This window comes from Sinohyriopsis cumingii, chromosome 17 (genome assembly GCF_028554795.1).
Source record: "Sinohyriopsis cumingii isolate HCF-2022 chromosome 17, ASM2855479v2, whole genome shotgun sequence".
In the NCBI taxonomy this organism is placed as follows: Eukaryota; Metazoa; Mollusca; class Bivalvia; order Unionida; family Unionidae; genus Sinohyriopsis; species Sinohyriopsis cumingii.
The window spans coordinates 40,641,841-40,667,251 of NC_142977.1; the positions used below are offsets into that span (position 1 = coordinate 40,641,841).

Sequence of the window (25,411 nt, forward strand, 5' to 3'; positions counted from 1 at the left end):
TTAAGACAGTCAGTAGTCCATTATAATATTTAAAAAATGGAATCCTAAAATACCTATCCTATACTAATTTACTATGAATCTACTAAATAAATGTCACTTACGCCTTGTACACAGTAAAAGTATCTTTTGATGGCGTAACAGCTTACTTGATGGAGTACAGATTGCAAAACATATGTATGCTTTATGAAATATTTTTATTTGCTTATCATTATGTCTTATGTTGAAGAAATTCACATAAGAGAGAATATCAAGAAAATCCACGCGCCACACATACTGCAACCAGTCTGTTTGTGTAAAACACCTGAATTCCAAACACATTTGTCAAGATTGTTAGATGCGAAGTCTTCCAGAATATATCCTAACTTAACAGATGTTACTACGCCACAACCACCTTATATATATATATATATATATATATATATATATATATATATATATATATATATATATATATATGAAACTACCACCTAAGGTAATGTCTGTAGAAACGGATATTTTCTTGAGCGTAGTCATCTTCTGAAGCTATGTATCATATACAACCCTTTATATTGTGTGTATATATAGCCTTTGATCTACCGCGGTTAATTTTTGAACAGGTTTAGCAGCCGAGTTTAATCGACATTTTTTCTCGTTAATCGCATTTATTGACACGCTTATGCACATTTCCTTGTCGATATTCATCATCATCATCATCAACGAAACTACCACCACCACCCTCATCGTCTTCATCTCTTCTTCTGTCATCTTCTCCTGCTCTCTCTCTCTCTCTGAAAATATCTAACTGGGCGCTTGTTTGCTATTCCGACCGATTCGTTGTCTGAGATTTCTGTATAATTATGCCATTTTCTACATAACGGAGAGATTGACAAAACTAGGTCACACGCCCGCAAATGTCACGAGAGTTGAACTTCCATGTTATAATGCATGCCATATGCTATAACATTCTAGAGACGACGAAGATGTGTGTGTCATAAATATGCATGAAGTGTTATAAAACTCGGCACGCTCTTCCTAATTGGCCAAGTTATACAGAGCAACATTCATTTGATGGCTTGAATAAACTTATTAACATGGCAGAACTATATTTATCTGGTTTGATCTCCATTTACTTTTCAAAACAATGTAAAGAATGGCTTCGTGCAGTAAACATTAATGCTACTATGGGCATGTCGTTTTAAGAAGGCAGAATTACATTTAGACGAAATATGTTTGTGTTATGACGTCTCATGATAGATCTAACCTAGGTACTGCCATTAAATCATGAATAATAATAAATCGTTGGAAGCACAGTGACCGAATTTTGAACTTGTTTTGCCTCTTCACTTAACCGTAGGGAGTCTTGTAATCGCTGGATATACATGTATGTATATATGCATTTATGCATTCACGCACGTAAGCTCACACTTAAGTCAGGAATGATTATTGTACACAAAAATATGCATGCAAGTATCATATCATTTCGCTTTCTGTCAAACTATATGTTAGTAAATGACTAAATATATGATATTGTTTTAATTGAACAATTGAGCAAAGTATGTTAATATTTGCTGCGTTCCTCTTCACGTGTGCTTGTGTTACAAACTACTTCAATGAAATGCTTTGTTTCGCATGCTGTAAATACCTACAAAACGTAAAATAGCAGGTAGAATAAAAATAGGCCATTTTAACCTCACCTTTATTATTTATCTTAGAAGTGAATGCAGAGGAAAAATATGACTGTACATGCAGCACTCACAAAAAGGTTTAATTACACAAAGCACAGTGTAAACAACAGAACGTAGAAGGTAGGCCAGAGTGACCCACATCTCTTACGATGAAAAGCAGTTTCAACAAACATAGCTGTATATGCAACAGTTTAAACAATGAAGTTTAATATATTAAAAAATTGGCTTTGATGCCTACTCTAGCGATGTCGACAACAATAACAACCCGTCAGAAATTTATATCCATGTCTCACCTATGACACAATCAGGAGATCATTGCAATCTATGCCTATGTCATACAGAAGGGAGCATTGCCATCCTTGCCCATCACACACTGACGAGAGCATTGCCATCCATGCATGTGACATAATGACGAGAGCACTGCCATCCATGCCCCTATCACACACTGACGAGAGCATTACCATCCATTCTGTGACATGCTGACGAGAGCATTGCCATCCATGCCTATGACATACAGACGAGTGTATTTGCCAGCCATGCCTATCACACACTGACGAGAGAGAATTACCATCCGTGCCTGTGACATACTGACGAGAGCATTGCCATCCATGCCTAACACACGCTGACGAAAGCATTGCCATCCATGCCATTTTATATACTGACGAGAGCACTGCCATCCATGCCTATGACACACTGACGAGAGCATTACCATCATGCTTATGAGACACTGACGAGAGCATTGCCATTCATGCTTTCGACATACATACGAGAGCATTGTCATCCATACCTTTAACACACTGACGAGAGCATTGCAATCCATGCCTATGACACATTGACGAGAGCATTGCCATCCCTGCCCAAAACACACTGACGAGAGCATTGCCATCCATGCCTATCACACACACTGACGAGAGCGTTGCCGTCAATGCCCATGACACACTGACGAGAGCACTACCATCACTTCCCATCACACTGGCGAGGCATTGCCATCCGTCCTTAGTATTTTTTTGAATGAAGATGATATGGGAGCGGGCGATATCTCCGTTTAATTAATACTTAGAAAGGAGTGAGGGTGAAGAGCACTGGCAAAGATTAATTTCCATGACTTTCCAAATTTATACCCAGTTATTCAAGAGGAAGTTTATTTGAAAAGTCGTATTTAAAATTCCATAATGGTATTTAATCCTGCTTGTGTTCTCATCGTCTTGTCTGATTCCCAATAGACAGTTATATTCTTTACTTCGATTTTCAGAGCTTACAAGTAGTTGCATTCCAATATACCAAACAGGTTCCGAAACCTTTTCGTTTCGCGTTCGATAAACCAGGCGTAACCACGCCAAGCAATCACGAGGAGTTAAACGATCATTATCAGAAATTAGGTGAAACTTCCCCTAGCCGACTGATATATATTCAGCTCATCATGTCGTATAAATAGCGCAGCCCACAAAGAACAAACTTATGTAGTCACAATGTTGTCTTTTATATATAAATTTCGGTGTTTAGGTATTTTTTAAATAAAAGTTAATGTGTTTCTTACTGACAGGCAGAAACACTCGACTTAAGTGATCTAAGTCAGGTGATTTACAAAAATGTTGTCAGTACATAAGTAAATATTGCACAGGTGTACACAGATTCTACATGTGTGCACAGATGTGAAGACATATTGTCAGTACATGTGCAAATAGCACTGTACATGTTGGGACAGAATGTACAGTTTAACACAGATTGTACAGGTGAACGCAGTTTCGATAAATTAACAATACATAAGCATATAAACTGCTGTGTTGTACATGCAGACATGCACTTTAGATCGAGTAAAGACTGTTGCTGGTAAAAGTTTCACTACTATTCCCATGTAGACTACATGTAGACTACATGACTGTACTTATATAATAAACAGGTATGTGAAAATTATCGTGAGCCAACTTACATTTTCCAAAAAGTAGATATTTACATAGGATATCTTATAAGCTTACTAAGCTATCTCATCATTGTTAAAGATCTTTTATACAATCGTTCATGATATAAGGTATATTTCATAAGACATATTATAAACTTAATTGGATATAACATAAATCTTTATACAAATATCTTATAAGTTTTATAAGACAGCTTATAAACTTTAAAAGTTATCGTATTAACTCTATCAGATGTCTTGCATAACAAATAATGGAAATAATGAAGTTTAAATAATGGAAATAATGAAGTTTAGAAAACCTCTTATGAACAAATACAGTTAAGATTTCTACAAAAATTTTGGATATTGAGTCTCAAACTGATAATATCTTAACAAGTTCATGAAATATCAAATGAATGATAAATATAAATTAACTCTGTTCATAATAATCGTATTACATCATATATGCTATAACATAATCGGATATATTGCGAATTTTATCAGAGATTTTATCAACTTGATTAGATATTTTTTGTATAAATGTCATATCATAATTAATTATATTTATTAGATGACTTATCAAGCAAATGTAGTTTAAACATCCTTTGAAAACATGTAACTATAATAAAAATAGCTTCCAAATATTTTATACGAAATGCAAGTTTGAACATCAAAAGAAACTAATCAGCAGCAGCAGCATTTTAAAAAAAAATCGTCTTGCCATAAAGATACATTTTGTAATGTGACAGGATTTTTACAAACACTGTTGTTTTTTTCTTCTTCGTAAATATTCCTTGTTAACTTAAACGTAGAATAGTCAATGTTTCAAAACAGTGGTTTGTCAGATCTTAGTTTACCCTCCGAAAATAGTGAGTTTGGAAATTAAATAAATATTGTTACTTACACGTATAAAGAATTAATATTTATCCACGGATTACCCTAACCCACATGCGAACCTTATTGACCCAGATCTGTTGTTAAATAAAGCACTGGCAGAGAGATCAATGTCTACGTTGTAAATGTACTGGCGTATCAATTCAATGTTTACATTGTAAATCGTGCTGGCAGATCAATGTCTAAATTGCAAATTGTGCTGGCAGATCAACGTCTACGTTGTAAATGTAATGGCAGATCAACGTCTACGTTTTTAATTTACTGGCTGGTGAATATGTACGTTGTAAATATAATGGACGATCAATGTCTACTTTGTGAGTCGTACTGGCAGATCAATGTCTAAATTGAAAATGTGCTGGCAGATTAAAGTCTACCTTGTAAATATATATGGCAGATCAATATCTACTTTTGAGATCTTACTGGCAAATCAATATCTACGTAATAACTTGTGCTGGCCAATCAATGTCTACGTTGTAAATTTAATTGGCAAAGAAATGTCTACGTTGTAAATGTACTGGCATATCAATGTCTACGTTGTAAATGTACTGGCATATCAATGTCCACGTTATAAATGTAATGGCATATCAATGTCTACGTTGTAAATGTACAGGCATATCAATGTCCACGTTATAAATGTACTGGCATATCAATGTCTACGTTGTAAATGTACTGGCATTTCAATGTCCACGTTGTAAATGTACTGGCATATCAATGTCTACGATGTACATATACTGGCATATCAATGTCTACGATGTAAATGTACTGGCATATCAGTGTCTACGATGTAAATGTACTGGCATTTCAATGTCCACGTTGTAAATGTACTGGCATATCAATGTCTACGTTGTAAATGTACTGGCATTTCAATGTCTACGATGTAAATGTACTGGCATTTCAATGTCTACGTTGTAAATGTACTGGCATTTCAATGTCCACGTTGTAAATGTACTGGCATATCAATGTCTACGTTGTAAATGCACTGGCATATCAATGTCTACGATGTAAATGTACTGGCATTTCAATGTCTACGATGTAAATGTACTGGCATATCAATGTCTACGTTGTAAATGTACTGGCATTTCAATGTCCACGTTGTAAATGTACTGGCATATCAATGGCTACGTTGTAAATGCACTGGCATATCAATGTCTACGATGTAAATGTACTGGCATTTCAATGTCTACGATATAAATGTACTGGCATATCAATGTCTACGTTGTAAATTTACTGGCATATTGATGTTTACGATGTAAATGTACTGGCACATCTATGTCTACGATGTAAATGTATTGGCATTTCAATGTCTACGATGTAAATGTACTGCCATATCAATGTCTACATTGTAAATGTATTGGCATATCAATGTCTACATTGTAAATGTGCTGGCTGATCAATATACATTTTGTAAATCATGATGGCAGATCAATGTCTGGGCTGTAAGTGTATTGGCAGACGAGTGTTTATGTTGTGATGTACATTTATTGGCAGATCAACGTCTACGTTGTACTGGCAGAGCAACGTCGTTGTAAGTGTACTGGCAGATCAATGTCTACATTGTACTGGTAGATAGACGTCGTTGTAAATATACAGGCAGATCAATGTCTGCGTTGCAAATCGTGGCCAGAACAAACAGCATTGACCCGATAAGACTGCACATTATGGTACGGATATGGTTTAACTTTGCAGTAGGGTCTTGATTATACTGATAAAAATATCCATTCTTTATATTCAATCGTTTGGATGTTTATTAAAACATAAAGCTGAATATAATCTCACAATCATGTTACACGTTTGGTGGCAAGATGGAACTGCTCAAAATATATTTTGGTCTCACTCGTTTTGAAATAGGTTTTCCACACCTCAAATTCAATCAACCTCTGCTCACACTTTATCAAAACAAACACTGTTAGTAAACGTATAATGAATGTCTAAGATACTTTAACACTTGCTGGTAGAAATTTATACATCCAGTTTGACATTATATTGATTGAGTTAGTATTCAACACAACATACGCTTTCAATCCCACCCACACCGCACCCCAAAACCCCACAAAGAAACGATAATTTGTATATTGATGAAGATGATCAGTGTCAGGAATATTTCCAGAATTGTTACGAATGTTACCTCTTGTACTCCCGTGCTTCTGCGAAAATCACATATGTGCCGGGCTTCGTCTTCATTTCACTAGTTGTTGGATCCTATATAATCGCCCCTGTCGTCCATCTGGAACTGATCGTTTAACGAGTTTCATTGCGTGCTACTGACACTTCTATGTAACCTCTATCATATGCCTGCATGTCCATATTGATTGCACAACTGACACTGTGTTGCTGGAACTGGTGTCCAGTTACGCGTATGTTTAACGAGTTCCTATCGGCAAGGGGAATAACACTGACTTGTGCTACGGACCCGTTGGCGACAATGCTTCTTAATGTCCGGTTACATGTATGTTTAATCCTCCACGGGATTAACACTTTATTAAAATAAACACTGTGCAATATTTCTATGAGTGTGGATTCAATAGCCATATCATTATGAATGGAGGCAAACGTTTATTCGTTCATGGGTCTAGGACATCATATTTCCACTTGGAAATTCCTAAACTTATTGACAACTTTAAATATTTTATTAAGTTCACTGACCTACATCGTGGCTCTATTTTTTGTCTTAGCTTTTTATTTAATGTTGTTTACTTGAAAAATCACTAATTATTGCCTTAACATCTTGAAGCAAACTCAGTAGTATTGTTGTGATCAGTTTTTCAATGGGTGGGTTTATTTATTCAAAGTATTATTTACTGGAATCACAAAGTGCTCAATAATATTAGTTTGGAATTGTAGTCAATTCAGACAGGAACATTTTGGGTTTATATTATTGTGATACATCAAAAGACTCTTAGTACATCATCACAATCCAGACTAGTAGCACGAGGGGGGGGGGGCTTAGTTAGCGTAATGGCATTTATTTTAGTTGTCCATAGTTATGTTTCTTTTTTGGTCGGTAAGACTGCTGCCTTACTAACCAACACATTGAAAGCGAGCTTAGCATTAAGAGGTTAGTGTTAGGACTGGTCGGCCGGGTGTCAGGATAATGTGACTGGGTAGGACATCATGTCACATGTCTGCGGCATGATGCCCCAGTGCTAGCCATCACTATAAACTGCCACACTGCAGACATCGTAGCGATATGACTGAAAATTTTTTAAAAGCTACGTTAAAATTCCAATTCACACACACACACATACACACACACACACACACACACACATATTGAGAGCCAAAGGCCCGTGGGTGGGGATTGAGGAGCGTCCTTTGGACTAATTTGTTTTTAGAACTTTATCAATATGCTTTATAAATTAGAGAGAACAAAAATTAAACAAACAAAACATTAAATAATTACAGCATGCGTGTATCTCCTAAACAAGAAATGTATCGTACAGTCTCGACAGGCTATGCCGCTATTACAACTTACAAAGGTGTCATCACGCCCAACTTCTTTTTTTTCTGTCTCACTCCAGAGATTTCCCCGTATTTTAAAAGTTCATCACCGATTTAGAAAGAATAGAAGAAATATACTACTGTTGAAACAATGTTTATATACGCGTATTCATGCGCCATGGGCGGATCATAATTTGATAATCCAGCACTATTGGTATATCAAATTGCTTGATGCCAACACTTTAAAAACCATGGTATTTTTAATGTACGTACTTACGTACGTGTGTGTGTGTGTGTGTGTGTGTGTGTTTATAAGGACCAGAAAAGTGGGAAAAGACATGATTTAAATATTACTCCCGTCTGAGATGTCACGTGACACAATGAGAAAATAACTTGATGATTGATGATAAACAACATATATTTTAGCCCCCTCCCTCACCACCACCACACACATTAATAAAACATGAGAACACACGAACATCTGAACTGGGTACCAGGAAGAATTTTGTTCAGCGATAAACCGCGGTACTTCCGAAGATGGGGCCCCAAGTGGCCGAGTGGTCTAAAGCGCTCTCTGTTACGGATCACTGCCATCTCACTTCTGTCTGCGTGGGTTCAAGTCTAGAATTCGGCCAATGTGGGTATGTGAGAAAGCTTGCTAGTAGCTTCTCGTGGGTCGGTGGTTCTTCCCGGGGTTTTCCCGGGTTCTTCGTCCACCATTAATACTGGCCGCCATACATAGCCTATCGTGTGATGAAAAATGGCATTCAACCCCACGACAACAACAACTACAAATTCCGAACATACCACGATACGTACCAAGGTATACCGTCATGACATTATGAACCACTGATTTGATTCTATGGGGCAGGAAAAAATGTCCAGCTCTCACATTTGTGGAAAAAATGTCTTTCTCTGATTTATTGCAAAAGAACACCATATTATATTCATTATATTATTTGTCGAGATAATAGAGCATCAAATATCTCATCTCGAAACAAAATCGTAGCTCTCCAGCCACCACCACCACCACCACCCAAACAAAAAATGAAATGGTCAGTCCTTTATACAATACTTTTTTGTCATGTGTGTGTTAATTTCTGTATTTATTGTCTCTAAATACTGTTAAAAAAAGTGTGTTGAAACGTTTATACTATAGCTGACCCCTGTAAAACATCGACGTTAGAGGGCATGTTGATAAAAATAGGAAGCATTGACAATGAAGCCTGTACTTTGCCAGGTACTCTATTAATATAAATATAAAGGGAAACATAGAATGGACTTTCAACACCCGGTTAAGACATTTATCCAAAAGGGCCAGTAACACACTGATTCAGCAAACGAGACAATATTTGGTTGGCAAGATAAATTACGTAAAATTCAAACAGACAAGAATTGCTCTCCTAAAAATCATTGGATGATTATCGTGTATTACGAAAGCACATATGTACTGTACAAATCAACACACACTAACAAAAACTTTTTGAAATTACATTTTCTCCCCTTTTTAATCCGAAATGTTTCCAAAGTTGTATTTGGCCCGAATATCTTGCAAATAACTCCCCTTTAGGTCCTATGATGGCATACGTGACAGGTGCCATTTGTGTGATTTAAGGTTAATAAATTAATATAACTGTATTTGCAATAGTCGAAATTAATTTGTGGCAAATTAACTACATGTAAAACATTATCATTCAATTCATAACAAGCTGTACTCGGGAATTTACATGCATTCCTTGCTGATAGAGACTACCCAAGTACCAGTACAATGAAAACGTACCACCGTAAACAAATTACCGCGGTAAACCGGTATACCTGTAATACCGCTCACCTCTGACGAAAGTATATTACGTCAATTTGCCCGTTTTGCCCAAGGTATTATTCTCATGTTTGAATATGTTGTCGTCACCAAATCACGCGCGTCAAAGCAACTAAAACTAGCATGGTCGTGTACGAAATTTAATTAGATTTTTAACACGAGCTCTTGCTTTTGATCTATAGAGCGTAAAGCGTTTACTTTACATATTGTTTCATAAAGCATATATGACGAACTCGGTCATTATTTTGCGTATTTAATGCTTTAAGAAAGGACAAGAAATATTAGTGACAGAATGAAATATTCAGATGTTTATTAAGGGCTCTTTTTAATTCGTAAATCGCCAGTCAGTAATGACACTGCATTGATTGGTATGACAATATTCTGCAGAAAACACAACAAAATAAATCGAATTTGCCAATTCAAACTAAAAAGAAATTAAAAACCGGATAATGCACTGGTCAAGCTGATGGCTTCATAGATCTGCGGCTCAGGTACGAACCTATGTGCAGTGGAGTATAATGCATTTAATATTCGCTCTCGTTTTCTCTCATTGATTCATTCGCCACGGAGATAGCTCACTGCATACCATTATCTAAGACCGCGACAGCGCTGAGCATATTTGCGTGGAAACTGTAGAATTGAAATAAAGTGCTTCCTTAACGTTACACTCTAAGTTACTCTGTTTCAGTGAGTCCGCATGGGTTCGAGTCTCGGACTTGGTCAAGGTGGTTATTTGAAAAACTGACCGTAGCTTTCAATGGGTCAGTGGTTCTTACCGGCCCTCGTTCTTCCACCACCACTTATAACTTATCTTGAGCTGAGAAATTGCGTTAAACTCAAAACAACAACAACTATTCTGTTTCATTTCGAATGTCAACATTAATCAACGGCATTTGTAAATGTGGGAGGTAAACACGTTCCTATATTTGCTCCGTGTTTTCTTTTCATTATACCCTGAGCCTGCTTCCATGAAAGAAGTTTCTGTTGTATATTTTTCTACTGAACCTGAGCACAAATATTTCATTTTCCGTTCATTGGTTATTTATTTGGATCCTTTACCATCGGCTTGTGAAATAATTACAACTTAAAACACACTGCAAGTACTGTTAATTTATACATGTGAGAACGATAATTACATGCAGGTCACTTTTTACTGCTGTACAGTATAGTCATGGAACCTGATTTCTGTGCATACGGTAAGTGTGTCCCGGGGCAGTTAAAATCATTTACTTCCGCTAGTATCAAGACGTACACACAGATTTATATACGTTCATACTTCGGAGGAAGGTTCATTTATAATGAACATACAGACAGGAATATATCTTCTAAAGAATCAATAACAACATTTCCAGGTACGCATTACTTTCTTTGTTAGATTTATACATGCAGTTGATTTTCGATGACATTTTGTGAATTTGCATCACGTGGCAGTTGATTAAGTTTACAACACTCATCCAAATGAAAAATTTATTCTGTATAAGAACTCTCGCATCGACGTAAACGTGTCGATTATATCTAAATATAATCTCTGAGGCGTCATTGGTGTCTTACTGTTTAGCCTTCAAGACATAGCGGTCATTTGTGATGTTGGTTGCTTTGATCATGGACTCAACATACACGCCATAGCCTTCGTGTACGAATGTTGCAGTATTTGAGTTTTTTTTATATAAATATACAAAAATTAAACAAAAGGAGTTGCTAAGTTGCATTTTGTTTGACAGCAGTTGGTGTATTACCATGTATTAAGTCATGTTGTCGTGAAGATCTGTTACTATTGGGTTTTAAGATACGGTAGTACAGAAATAATCTATTAGGCACTGCTTCAAGCCTTATGCTTGTCAAAATTATCATATTGAATTGATGCTTGAAAGCTTATTATATTTTTCCCTTCGACATCGCAATACGCTGTAATTTCTGTGATTATTATTTGAATCGAATAAACCGATAGTATGTATGTATGTACGTACGTACGTACGTACGTACGTATGTATGTATGTATGTATGTATGTATGTATGTATGTATGTTTCTCTTTATGCGACAAAGCCAAAACAAAACAAATTTGAGTATTTGTATTTCAAAATGCATTTTTGCCGGAAACGCCTAAATAAACGAACGTATCCATCGAACTGTGGAAAGGCTTGCTGCTTAGTATTTCCTTTATTTCATGTTTTTCAATGAAAATAGACTGCTACAAAATAGAAGAACTTTGTATTTGGACGAACCTGTCTCAGGATAATCCATTCGATTACTCCTCGGATCCGCATCGACCGATATCTTCTGATCCAAGTAAGACCTTTTAAACAAAATGAGATAAATATTTTGACTCTGTTTACCTTTCCATGGTACTTCATTTTCACATGAGTGTAACGGGGGCAATTCTTCACAATACGCATATTAGAGGGGCGAGGGGCAACATAGGTGACTGGAACACTCCCACTGCAATTGGTATTGAATTAAACCTTCCAGTCTGAGCTGGAGTTGGGATAGTGAATAAACCTTCCAGTATACGCTGTGTGTAGTTGGAGCTTGGATACGTTTCTAGCATACGTTGTGTGTAGTCGGAGTTTGGATACATTTCTTGTATACGCCGTGTATAGAGTTTGAATACACATTCAATTTTTTAATAAACCTTTTAGCATACGCTGTATGCAGTTGGAGTTTGGATACACAGGCAAGTATTGAATAAACCTTTTATTACACGCTGTGTGTAGTTTGAAAAGCTGTATTTTAACTAGTTCCTAGTAATCAACAACAACGATGGTTTTAAAAGTGTATTTTGGTTAGCTCATAGCAATCAACAACAACGATGTTCTTGGATAATTTTATTTCGACCTTTTAACTGTTTTATGGCTACTATGTCTGCAGTGTGGCAGTTTATAGTGATGTGTAGCACTGGGACATCATGCTGCAGACATATAACACGATGCCCCACCCAGTCACATTTTCCAGACACTAGGCCGACCAGTCCTAACTAACACCATCCCTCTTCATGCTGAACTCTAAGCGAGGCATCTGCTAGTATACTTTTTTATAAGTCTTTTGTATGATTCAGCCGGGGTTCGAGCCTGTGACCTTCCGTATCCGAGGCGGACGTTCCAGCTACTTAGACCACTGGAACGGTTACGATGTTTTTAAAATTGTTTTTCGACTGGTTCTTAACTTTCAACAATAACAGCGGTATTAAAGAAGAGCCGAACAGCAGTCCAATACAGACGCGTGTACTTAATATAATATCAGATTAATGACAATACATGACACTGATATTGCACCTAATTAAAAATGTCACTCAGAGTCAACTTTTCAGGCTTGCGTCCCAGCTGTGATTTTATTGTTAAGGAAGTCTGCTTATTTTAAAGAAAAGCTGAACAATTACTCTATATTTGCAGCATAAAACATATGCGAGTATTATTTTTTCTCTTTCGAAGTGTTGTAATTTCCAATGAAAATTAGAGAGAAAAATAAATGTTTAAAACACTTCTCAGATATAATAGGAAGGATATGAGGAAATAGAATTATGAAATTCGTCAGTGAAAACCTTTTAGTTCTAAACATCTGAAAGCTGAAAACGTAATTCGGACATCCCAACTAAATAAGAAAGTTATAAATATTCAAAACATGATTGTCATACATCCATTTTGGCAAATACAAGTATCCCAGAATGCATTATTTCGTGATGTATTGTGCTTATATATAATTTTGTAATTCTCGTAACAACTTTATTTTGTAGAATTATTAGAATTAATTGACCTTTATACGGCCTTCATAAGCTGCAACAAGTCATTGGTTTGTAATAAATAATGTACACATTCTTAACGGCTTTCGTAAACTGCGACAGGTCATTTGTAATAAAAATAATTTATACTTTTCGGGCCTCAATACACTGCGACAGGTCGTTGATTTGTAATAAAAATAATGTATACGTTTTTACGGGCCTTCATACACTGCAACAGGTCGTAGGTTTGTAACGAAAACAATGTATACTTGTTTGGGGCCTCGATACACTGCAACAGGTCACTGGTTTGTAATAGAAATAATGTATACTTTTTTTGGGTGGGGTGGGGTCTCGATACACTCCATCAGGTCACTGGTTTGTAAAAAAATAATGTATATTTTTTTGGGGACCTCGATACACTGCAACAGGTAAATTGTTTGTAACAAAAATAATGTATACTTTTTTGCGAGCCTCGGTGCAACAGGAAATGATGTTAAACTGTTTTTAGAGGCCTTCATACACCGGGACAGGTAATTGATTTGCCCAAAAAAATAATGTATACTTTTTACCAACCTCAGTACACTGCGATGTCATTGGTTTGTAATGAAAATGATGTATACTTTTTTACGGGCCTCAATACAGTACGACAGGTCATTATTTCGTAATGAAAATAATGTATACTTTTTTCACGGGTCTTCATACACCACGAAAGGTAATGGGTTTGTAATAAAAAATATTATCTAAATTTTTACGAGCTACATGTAGTAACAGGTAACACGTGCATCTGTACAAATTTAGTTGTGTTTTTTTTTTTAAGAGAAGAAGGAAGATGAGAACTGCTGCTGCTACTACTACTACTCAAACAACAGTCATACCATTTGACGCTACTACTACTACTACTACTACTACTACTATCTAAGCAACGACTACGACTAAGTACCTCAACTGTTGCTTAACTTTTTTCAGTTAATAAAAATATTCATGAAGTGTTGCTGAATTACACATACAATTGATTACATAGATAGATTGTTTTCTATATTTGAAAATAATAGATCTCGAGTTAACTGATTGCTATTACTGAGCACGGCAGTTTATGAAAATCTATATTCTACTTATCCATATTAGAAATGGAATATATTAAATTACTCGGTCCAAACACTTTCACCTCTCTTTAAACAAGTCGAAGATATTTTGAGAATAATGACTCTGGTAATTGCTTTAAAGCCCTGATTCTTATAATTAGAAATAAGGAGTATGGTAATTGCTTTAAAGCAGTGAATCGTATAATGAAAATTAAAGACTCTGGTAATAGCATTAAAGCGCCGAATCGTATAATTAGAAATTGAAATATAACACGTTTCAAAGCGGATAGAGCTGAGTATGAAAATAACGAATTTTTCGTAGATGGTTAACCTGATATATATACACCGCCGTTTTAATTTATTTCTCATGTTTCAGACTAGTTTGAGCTGACTTACAGATGCGTTTGTGTTTTCTGCTCTAAAGAGATTTTACAATGTTATTGATAGGTGATGGATTACACACACACACACACACACACACACACACACATACATGCACACACACACACACACACATATATATATATATATATATATATATATATATATATATATATATATATATATATATATATATATATATACACATACATATATATATATATATATATATATATATATATATATATATATATATATATATATATATATTGAATAAATTTCATTGTAATTACTTATCGAAGGCTTTTCAGTTCATCAGTTCATTAAAAGACAATAATCAAAATTATGTAGCGTTTTCAGTCGCCAGCGTTAATTATCTTTAAACATTTTTTTCTTAAGTCAAAGTTATTCAACGACTGATCTGTCTTTCATTGATTTGTTCAAGATCAAATATTTGATAATTTTGTCAAATCTATTTTACCTGAAAATGTTATAATAATTGAGTGGAATTATGATTGGAATGAATCTGTTTTTGGGATCATGTTTGGGTTTTATTTATAGTCAGAAACGTCTTATCGTAAGATCTCATCATCGTCGTCGTCGTCTTCATCATCGATGATATTGTTTATTGGCGTTTGTTGTTACTCATATGTCTGCTGATTACGTTGCTGCTACTGCTGCATATACAGTGATGATGACGACGATGATGATTAATATAATGATGTCATCAATATTATCATCAATTGAATATAATATTATCATCAAATAAATATACCAGAATATACCAATACACGTGTTCAGTATTAATTACATGAAATTTCTCACGCATCTTCAATCAAAACTGGTTAAGGCCCTCAGGGCCCAGACGCGGAAATGAAGCCAATATCACACGTGTGTCCACTTTGAAAGGCAGCCATATGTTTTATCGAGTATATTCGCAAGTAAACGTGTGGTTACCGAAGTGCACGTAGTCTCTCTTTCTCTATTTCTCTCTCCATGAAATACATTCCTTGGTCACTCATCCGTCTCTTCAGACCTCGCCTTTGACATAAAACTTAGAGATCATAAACGCGTGACGTTTTTAAATGGGGTAGACCATTGCAAGGTGCGAACGTTAAAAATGGTGTTTCCGCATTCCTTTGAGTATTATGATATAGTGTAGTTTTCCGGGTTCAGACATCATCAGAGATAACGCATTTAACATGGAAATATCGGAACTTGAACAAAGATACATACATACATACATACATACATACATACATACATACGTACGTACGTACGTACATACATACATACATACATACCAATTGCCTCGAGAATAAATAGTCTACTTCTGTTGCTGTGCTGTAAACACACCAGCTTGCATATAGACATACATACAGAGAGAGAGAGAGAGAGAGAGAGAGTTTTAAAAGTGAGTTACAAATGTACGCCAAACAGAGAAAGAGTATTAATTTTTATATACACTTAATTCATTACACTTAGCTTGAGTTGCACTAAAGTTGAACTTTATGCTGATTACCATAGTTGAGTCGTATTACCAAGCAATCATTATGTAACAGAAATAAAGATTAGACTCCAACCATATCAGTAGGATACACGGCATGCGTTTGCTTTATGGATTTCTGCACAGACCTTTTGTAAACGTTTCTCGGTATGTATGTATGTATGTATGTATGTATGTATGTATGTATGTATGTATGTGTGTGTGTATGTATGTATGTATATGTGTGTATGTATATATGTATGTATGTACGTGTGTATGTATGTATGTATGTATGTATGTGTGTACGTGTATGTATGTATGTATGTATGTATGTATGTATGTATGTACGTGTGTGTGTATGGATGGATGGATGTACTTATGTATGTCACGCAGGGCAACATTTTGCTTCAGAATCAGAATCTGGCCTGAATTGTTGTAATATCAGTTTATGGTGTTTTTGTCGTTATCCCTAACCAATTCGTTGATATGTTTTTATTTGATAACTTACCGGGTAATTCGCGGTGGTGAAAAACAGAGAACGCGCTTTTCATAATCACATTTACCTAACTAAAACTCTTGTATCACTTTTTAACTAATATAACAGCAACAGCAACAACGATGAAAGCAACGTAATTTCAATGCCAGATGCTGAATCAACAGAACAAAGAAAATGGTATAAAATCCGCTGAATCTCTCTCTTCTCTCTGTGTCTCTCTCTCTCTCTCTCTCTCTCTCTCTCCAACACAACTACCATCATCATCACCACCACTTTCATCATATCTACCCTCCTTATGGAAATTATTTCCATTTTTTCATTCCGATCATTACCATAACTTGATCATTTTCATTATATTTTTCATAGAAAGGATGCAGATTTGATGGCATGACAGAGATCGTGAAAGATTCAAGGGCTTCACTAGGGGAAACCAGTGAGCAAATGGACACCCACACAGAAACACCAGTTGAAGATTCTTGTCAGGCTTCCAGCCAGGAGGAGCCGCGAACGCATGCTGCTTCAGGGGAGGTCAAAATCATTGTACCATGGGAACCCAAAAAGAAAAATTCTACTGGTGCAGATAAATTGGATGTCGGTGGAAAAGAAGCAAATGGATCCACTATTGAAGAGGAAACAGACGATCTCGACCATCTTCACATCGACAAAAACTTTGGGGTTGTGACATTCAGTGAAAACTCTCCTGTAAAAATTAATGGAAGTGATGCGAGACTTTCGTGTAAAAATGTATCCGACAGTGTTGATCGGCAGGTGCAAAAATCAAAGGACAGAGGAATAAGTAAAGTAACGTTGTGCGTGTTTCTATTTATATCAATCGGTGCATTTGTTCTGGGTATTTTGATTGGGATACTTACTGGTATATATGGAATTGGACACAAAAGTGGGGAATCAAGTAATTATGTGAGCAATATTAATAGTGCACCATCGACAAATATCGCAGTGACTCCGAGTGTTATTGAACAAGTGACTATAAATATAACATGTCCACAAGTAACAACAGAATCCAGGACACGCCCACCGGTATCATCTGAACCACTTAAGTGTAAAACTTGTGAAATGCGATCACCGTTCATTGAAAAAACAGTTCAGGACCACCCCTCACCATTCATGTCGCTCACTGTTCCAGAAATGGCTTCTGTATCTATTGCTTTGGTAAGCAAAGGAATTATATCTGGCATTGTTAGCTGGGATAGTAACTACATCGCAAATATGTTCTTACTTCCCACTCCCAAAACAGAGACCCTTGATTACCTGTATAACAACGGAAACTTTCCCGGTAGATACGCATTTGTAATCGTGTATCGAGCCGCAAAATCGCCACCTGATGTTATGGAGTACAAAGTCGGACCACTGAATGTGACGTCTGAAGAGATGAAAGCGGAGAAGCTGCGAATGGACGATGAAATTAGCTTCAACAGACGTCCGTTTGACGAACTTGCAATGGGTGCTGTCAATGAAATTGCACAACCACACTTGGATGCTGTCAGATTGTTGCTGCAAGAAAGTTTTGATGGAGCTTATTTTGGTAACGGAATGGGAAACATTATTTCTACAGCCCAAAATGACGATGACGAAGACAGGAAAATCAATTACCTCCTATATTTATATGCGTACGATAGTGAAACAATGAGAGTTATTCCTTTCTCATTTAACATACATTGTCCAGGTGTGAATACGTTGGAGTGGTACGCGTCAGATTTTTACTATTTAAGCCAAGGTCCATACAGTTCGTCTAGAGAACTAATGGAAGCTTACAATAATGGGACCCTACGAAAGTTCCAATTCCCGAAAGGTTATCGTGCCAATACTAACCGTCAGTACGCCGCACAAAGAAATTCCTCGTTACCACTCCGCGACGAGGCATCTCGTGTTCCAACGAGAACTTATGAACCTGCAGGACCGAGGTACAAGATACGTGAAAACAAAATTAATTGGATGGGTTGGTATTTCGAGTTTGCTTCCAATCCAGTACGAGGCCCGCTTCTGAACGATATTCGCTTCATGGAAGAGAGGATTGTTTATGAGATTGCTCTCCAAGACACGACATTGTTATACGCCTCGGGCCAAGCGGGGCCAGGAAATCACCCCGGGATGTTGTCCGATATGGAGTTTAACCTTGGAGTCTTCGATAATCCAATAATTGGTCTGGATTGTCCCGAACATGCAGCTTTAGTCCAGACGACATATTGGGATGTAAATGCGCGAGAGGGAAGAGAGCAGGTTGCCGCCTGTGTATTTGAGGCTGACGGACAGGGACCAATTTGGCGACACAAAGGCTCCGGAGGACTAAGAGATAACTTTCTTGTTGTACGGTTTCCTATCAATCTTGGAAACTATGATTATTTGATGGATTTCAGATTCCATCTCAATGGGGTTTTGGATGTAAACATTGCAGCCACCGGATATCTGTATGCGTCGTTTTGGGATCCGGAAGATCCTTTAGTTAATGAAGAAAAAAGCACCACCGCTTTTGGATTTAGAATATCCGATTTCATGAACGGAAACATTCATGATCACTCTTTTCTCTTCAAAGTAGATTTGGATGTAGCCGGTAGAAATAACAGCCTTGACATAATCAGGTGGAAAGTAGGAGACGTATTAACTGCCGTCAATTCACAGACAAAAGTTACTAAGAAACCCTTGTTTTTCCCTTTCAATTATACTAGATACGTTCAATATGAAACTGTTTTGAAAGAGATTGGACTTGTTTCAGATCCACTGAACCCATCTTTCTGGACAATTGTGAATGAAAACAAGAGGAATCGCTGGGGAAATAAGAGAGGTTACAGAATTTACGTTTCGTCAAATGCTGCTGAAAAAATGCCAGACCTTCACCCTCCCGCTATAGCTTGGTCTCATCTAAAATATCAGTGTGCGGTGTCGCAGCAGAAAGACACAGAAAAGTACGGAACGGAGTCGTTGTACGATATGCATCAACCGAAAAATCCACTTGGTGGTATGGATCATATGCTCGATGGAGAAGATATTAAAAACAAAGATCTCGTGGCATGGGTAACAGCCCGATTCTTGCATGTACCTACATCTGAGGACGTTCCTATGACAGCACGGGTGGACAGTGGATTTATACTTAAACCATTTAATTTCTTTGACAGGACCGCATTATTTGATATGCCCCAGCACGTGGTTAATAGAATGGACATTGTTAATCCTCACGAGCTGGAACCGTGCTATGAGAACATCAGTTAACAATGCTCAATCGTTTTGACTGCAGTTTGGTTTATATTTACAACAAAAAAAAAAAACAACAGGTTTTCTCTTTTATTTATATTCCACTGTAACGATAGATGTATCGCAGGGCACCGAACTGTCTGCTCTTTGTTCTCTTCAGATCGTTTTGCTTATTTCCTATTTCAAGACTTTTATTTTTGCTGGTTTCTATTAACAATCCAAAACTTAAATGTATTTCTGCATGGAACAACACAATTCTTTTATTTCATTTACATTATACAAGTGACACGCAGACTTGAAAAATAGGAAACAAAACCCCACAAAAACGATGTCAGACAATACGTATTTTACTTTTTCAGTTTTAATTAGTATGATACAAGTGCCCGAAATATTTACCGCTGAAGATCAGTTTCTGGTCATTGAAATATATCTCGTAGTCCATAAACACATACCTCAATAATTAGATAAACATATCTAATTGATTTGATTTTATATTATTTTATATTGAATGAAAAAAGTGCCATGCTACTGTTTCATAATTATTTACTCCGAATTCCGTGTATCTTATTTTGTTAACGTCAAAACATGTGTAAAAGGTGTACTGTACGCTAACTGTACTTTTGTCTGTAAAGAAAGGATAATTTAGAGTGTATTTGTTTCTGCAATAAGGGTACGTTAGATCGTATTCTCTTTCAGAAGGTTACATTAGGTTGTATTCTCTTTCACAAGGGTACGTTAGGTAGTATTTTCTTTCACAAGGGTACGTTAGGTTGTATTCTCGTTCACAAGGGTACGTTAGGTCGTATTCTCTTTCACATTGGTATGTGAGGTTTTATTCTCTTTCACAAGGGTAAGATAGATTATATTCTCTGTCGTAAGAGGTGTTAGAGTGTATTCTCTGTTATAAGAGTGAGTTAAAGTGTATTATTTCTGTGATGAGGCTAAATATGTCATAAGAGTAAGTTGGAGTGTAATCTTACTATCATAAAAGTAAATTACTATGTATTTTTACTGTCAAAAGAACACGTTAGAGTGTATTATCACTGTCATAAGTTGGAGTGTAGACTTACTTTCTTAAGGGTACATAAGTGTGTTCTTTCTGTCATAATTCTAATTTGGTTTGTATTCTCAGTCTGGTAAGGGTAAGTTGGAGTGTATTATCACTGTCATTCGAGTAAATCTGTGTGTACTTACTGTCATTCGAGTAAATTAGTGTGTGTTCTTACTGTCATAAAGGTAAGTTGGAGTTCATTTTTACAGTCATAAAGATAAGTTGGAGTGGAATCACTGTCATAAGGTAGAGTGTATTTTCTGTCATTAGGTAAATTAAAATGTATTATTTCCATACTGAGGATAAATTGTTATAAAATTACAGTGTTTTCTTTCTGTCATTAGGGTAAGTTAAACTATACTATTTCCGTGATGAGGATACATTACAGTGTTTTTTTTTCTTTCTGTCATTAGGGTAAGTTGAAATGTATTATTTCCGTGATGAGGATACATTACAGTGTTTTCTTTCTGTCATTAGGGTAAGTTGAAATGTATTATTTCCGTGATGAGGATACATTACAGTGTTTTCTTTCTGTCATTAGGGTAAGTTGAAATGTATTATTTCCGTGATGAGGATACATTACAATGTTTTCTTTCTGTTATTAGGGTAAGTTAAAATTTATTATTTCCCTGATGAGGATACATTATAGTGTTTTCTTTCTGTCATAAGGGTACGTTGGAGTGTATTCTTTCCTTCATAAGAGTAAGTTGAAATGTATTCTCAACTGTCATTCGAATAAATGAGAGTGCGTTCTTACATTCAAAAGGGTACTTTTGGAGTGTAATCACACTGCCATAAGAGTAAATTAGAGTGTGTTCTTATTGTAAAATTTTTAAGTTCAAGTGTATTCTCGCTGTCAAAAGGGCAAGTTAAAGTTTAATCTCTTCAGTTGTTCAATAATATAGATTGAATGTATCAGTGTGAACACAACAAGGGTTTCAAGCGAATGGTTCCAAAGTTGCCCTAACTTTACTTTCACAGCATTGTGCACTGTGACGAAAAATGTAAGTACTTTTTAATAATTTCATTTTTGTAGGCTCAAATTTAAATATAGAGTTTGATGTAATATGTAAGAAATTAAAGATAACATGTAAGAAATTAAAGATAATATCTAAGAAATTAAAGGAATGTTGGATGTTTTTATTGTGACAAACATTATATAATACAAGAAACAGAAGAAAAATTACTTGGGAAAGCGAAGTTTTAAACTCGAGTGCTTGAACGGCTCAGAATAAATTGCTGACTGCGACGGATGGGATATGCTCTGTTTTGGGCATTGGGGACATTACATGAATTTTAATTAGAGTCCATTCGATAGCGGTTAGATAGATGCTAATGTTAACATAAGATTAATAGCAGAAAATGAGTAGAGACAAGAGGAATTTTTTTTATATAAATCTTGGGAAATGTGAAACGGGTCTCACAGAATTATATTATCGAGAATGATTATTAATAAAAGCAGACCATAGATAATTATTCTGGCTTCGATGGGAGTGTTAACACTTTTGGATGGTTAAAAAAGTAATCCTGATTGGCTACGCTAAACGGGGGTTGGGTGCGCGTGTTCCTAGATGGAATTCGAGGTTTTAAGAAATTCCAGCGCGAAATTAGGCAGTGTAAGTTCTGAGGAAAGTCAGAATTTAGGCCCGAGGAAAATTAATAAGTAATTTCTCTCGTTAAATTAATCGTTCAAAGAACGTGGTCTGGAATTTTTTTAGAGACCCTGAACGAGAGAAGAGACAGATGAATTTATTGATGATAAGAGAGAGAGAGAGAGAGAGAGAGAGAGAGAGAGAGAGAGAGAGAGAGAAAAGAGAGCTCGGGAAGGCACACATGTATTGTCTCAATTGTATACAATATGTTCGCTGATGTAAGTTTGTAATTATTTGCTGAATCATTCATTTTAAATTCATACTTTACTTTTCCTCGAGTTCAGAAGTAAACTTGCGTTTTGTCTCAGATGTTATATGACTCCTGGAGAATTACTTCGTTCAGCTGTAATACAAATAATGTATTGTAGGAATTTCATGCATTACTTTGATACGAATTGTTCGAATTAATGTAGCTGTCTTAAATGATATTATCTTGTATGCTAAGAACGTATTTTTCTGTCTTTGTAAATGAATCGCTAATTAGCAATGTAACGTCGCTAGGACAAGGAGTGAAGACCATTACTTCATTTGTATAATTATGTTGTGAATTCTTTTCAACGAGAATTGACGGTGTTCGCATTAAGAACGTGCGTCGATTGACATTTCAGTTAATAATTTATAGCCATAACGGGGTGTAATGGTTATCTAATATTTCTAATTATGCCCTGTTCCAATAGGAATGCGAGTAGCTTCTATCAAGACATTAATTTAGGATGGTAGGATTTGTTATCAGTATCTGGTTTCAAACTGACCATAGCTTAGGTTTAACGAATCACGACAGACGATATCTGACGTAAAAAGAGTGGGAATATTGTTTAATCCCAGGAGAAGAAAAAAATTCTGACACGTATTTAGATTGGGTATTATATTTCATATGAAGGAAATAAACAGCTCCAGACCTGTATTGCACAATGGAATAGAGCACAGTTTACAACCATGACGGTTGTTGAATCGAAGAGGCTAGAGCAAGAGAGACAGAGAGACAGAGAGAGAGAGAGAGAGAGAAGAAATACGCCAACGCAGACCTTATCACTTTCAGTGGTTTAGAAATGATTGGAAGCAACCAGGTGAATTTGAGTTCGATCTGTGACTTGATTATATGATGAATTTTTTTTCTTTCAGTATAACAGGATGGCTAATTTATTTAAGCGTACATTTTGTAACTCTTATTCTTAGAGAAAAATGAATCATTCAAATGTCATGTTCAATTTCATTTTGTTTATGTAATTTAATTAAAAAATGTTATATTTTACATGTGGGGGCTCGTGTTGGTCTGTTCTCTATCTCTACTCAAATCTCTGTTATTACATCATTAATTTCATATTTTGTTTTATTGTTTACTCGATCCTGACAAAACCACCCTGGTCGATTATCTCCTAGATAACGATAAAAAAGCACCATTATGAGTGGAGGATTGCACATCATCAGCCCCCCTTCGTGACAAAAAAATTAACATAATCAATACAATTATCTGCAAAACAATCTCACATAATCAACAGTTATATGCAAAAGAAATGGACATTACACAGTTATGTGCAAAAGAAATGGACATTACACAGTTATGTGCAAAAGAAATGGACATTACACAGTTATATGCAAAACAAATTAACACAATCAACACAGTTATCTGCAAAACAAATTCACATAATCAGCAGTTATATGCAAAAGAAATGAACATTACACAGTTATATGCAAAAGAAATGGACATTACACAGTTATATGCAAAAGAAATGAACATTACACAGTTATATGCAAAAGAAATGAACATTACACAGTTATATGCAAAAGAAATGGACATTACACGGTTATATGCAAAAGAAATGGACATTACACAGTTATAAGCAAAAGAAATGGACATTACACAGTTATATGCAAAAGAAATGGACATTACACAGCTATATGCAAAAGAAATATACATAATCAACACAGACGTGTTTCGAAAAAAGACAACATGTATCACTTTATTTATTTCACACATTATATTACCAGGCATATATCTCGGGAAAACGCAAAACGACAGTTACAACAATGCTTTAGCTTAAATGAAAATAGTAAGATTAATGAATTAACCAAACTTAGACGAGAACATTTCGGGAAGACATATTTTTAAAAAAATATCTCTAAGTCCCCGCTATATATTCTACATTTATATGTTTTACACATATCATATATTAGTGCTGTGTTACATATTAATAAGCACATTATTTGTAGGCAATTAAAATAGCAAAATACCAATTTGAATTTTTTTGTTGTTGATACAATAAAAGTAATGAGAAAAGGATATGTTTTGTTTAGTTCAACTGTTTTCAGAGATAATAGCAACATTTCATTAAAGATGAAAGCAACAATGTTTACAGTTTTTAAAAAACTTGGATTTGATAAAAGTACGGTCACAAAATAATATACTACTAGGCAGCATCTGAAAGTTCTAAAACTTATAATTGGGTCATTTGCATAATTTTTATTACCATGCGTGGGCAATAGTCCAAGGTAAAGGGTAGGTGGGTAGGTCAGAATTTCCGTTGGAGGTAGTATATGGACTATTGACCAAACAAAACAAACCCAATAAACATATAATGCAAACGTTCCATTGTTAAGTTCAAGATCATCTGAGCTTCTATGACTTGCATA

At 35.7% G+C, this 25,411-nt stretch overlaps 1 protein-coding gene across 1 annotated transcript; it reads left to right on the plus strand.

Moving 5' to 3' along the window:
- The first annotated feature begins 10,864 nt into the window (after positions 1–10,864).
- On the plus strand, positions 10,865–24,032 carry LOC149778478 (amine oxidase [copper-containing] 3-like). The gene is made up of 2 exons (XM_089939345.1): positions 10,865–11,064; positions 17,237–24,032. Exon 2 carries the CDS (start codon positions 17,258–17,260, stop codon positions 20,093–20,095), a length of 2,838 nt encoding a protein of 945 aa, XP_089795471.1. The 5' UTR covers positions 10,865–11,064; positions 17,237–17,257; the 3' UTR covers positions 20,096–24,032.
- Positions 24,033–25,411: the final 1,379 nt, after the last annotated feature.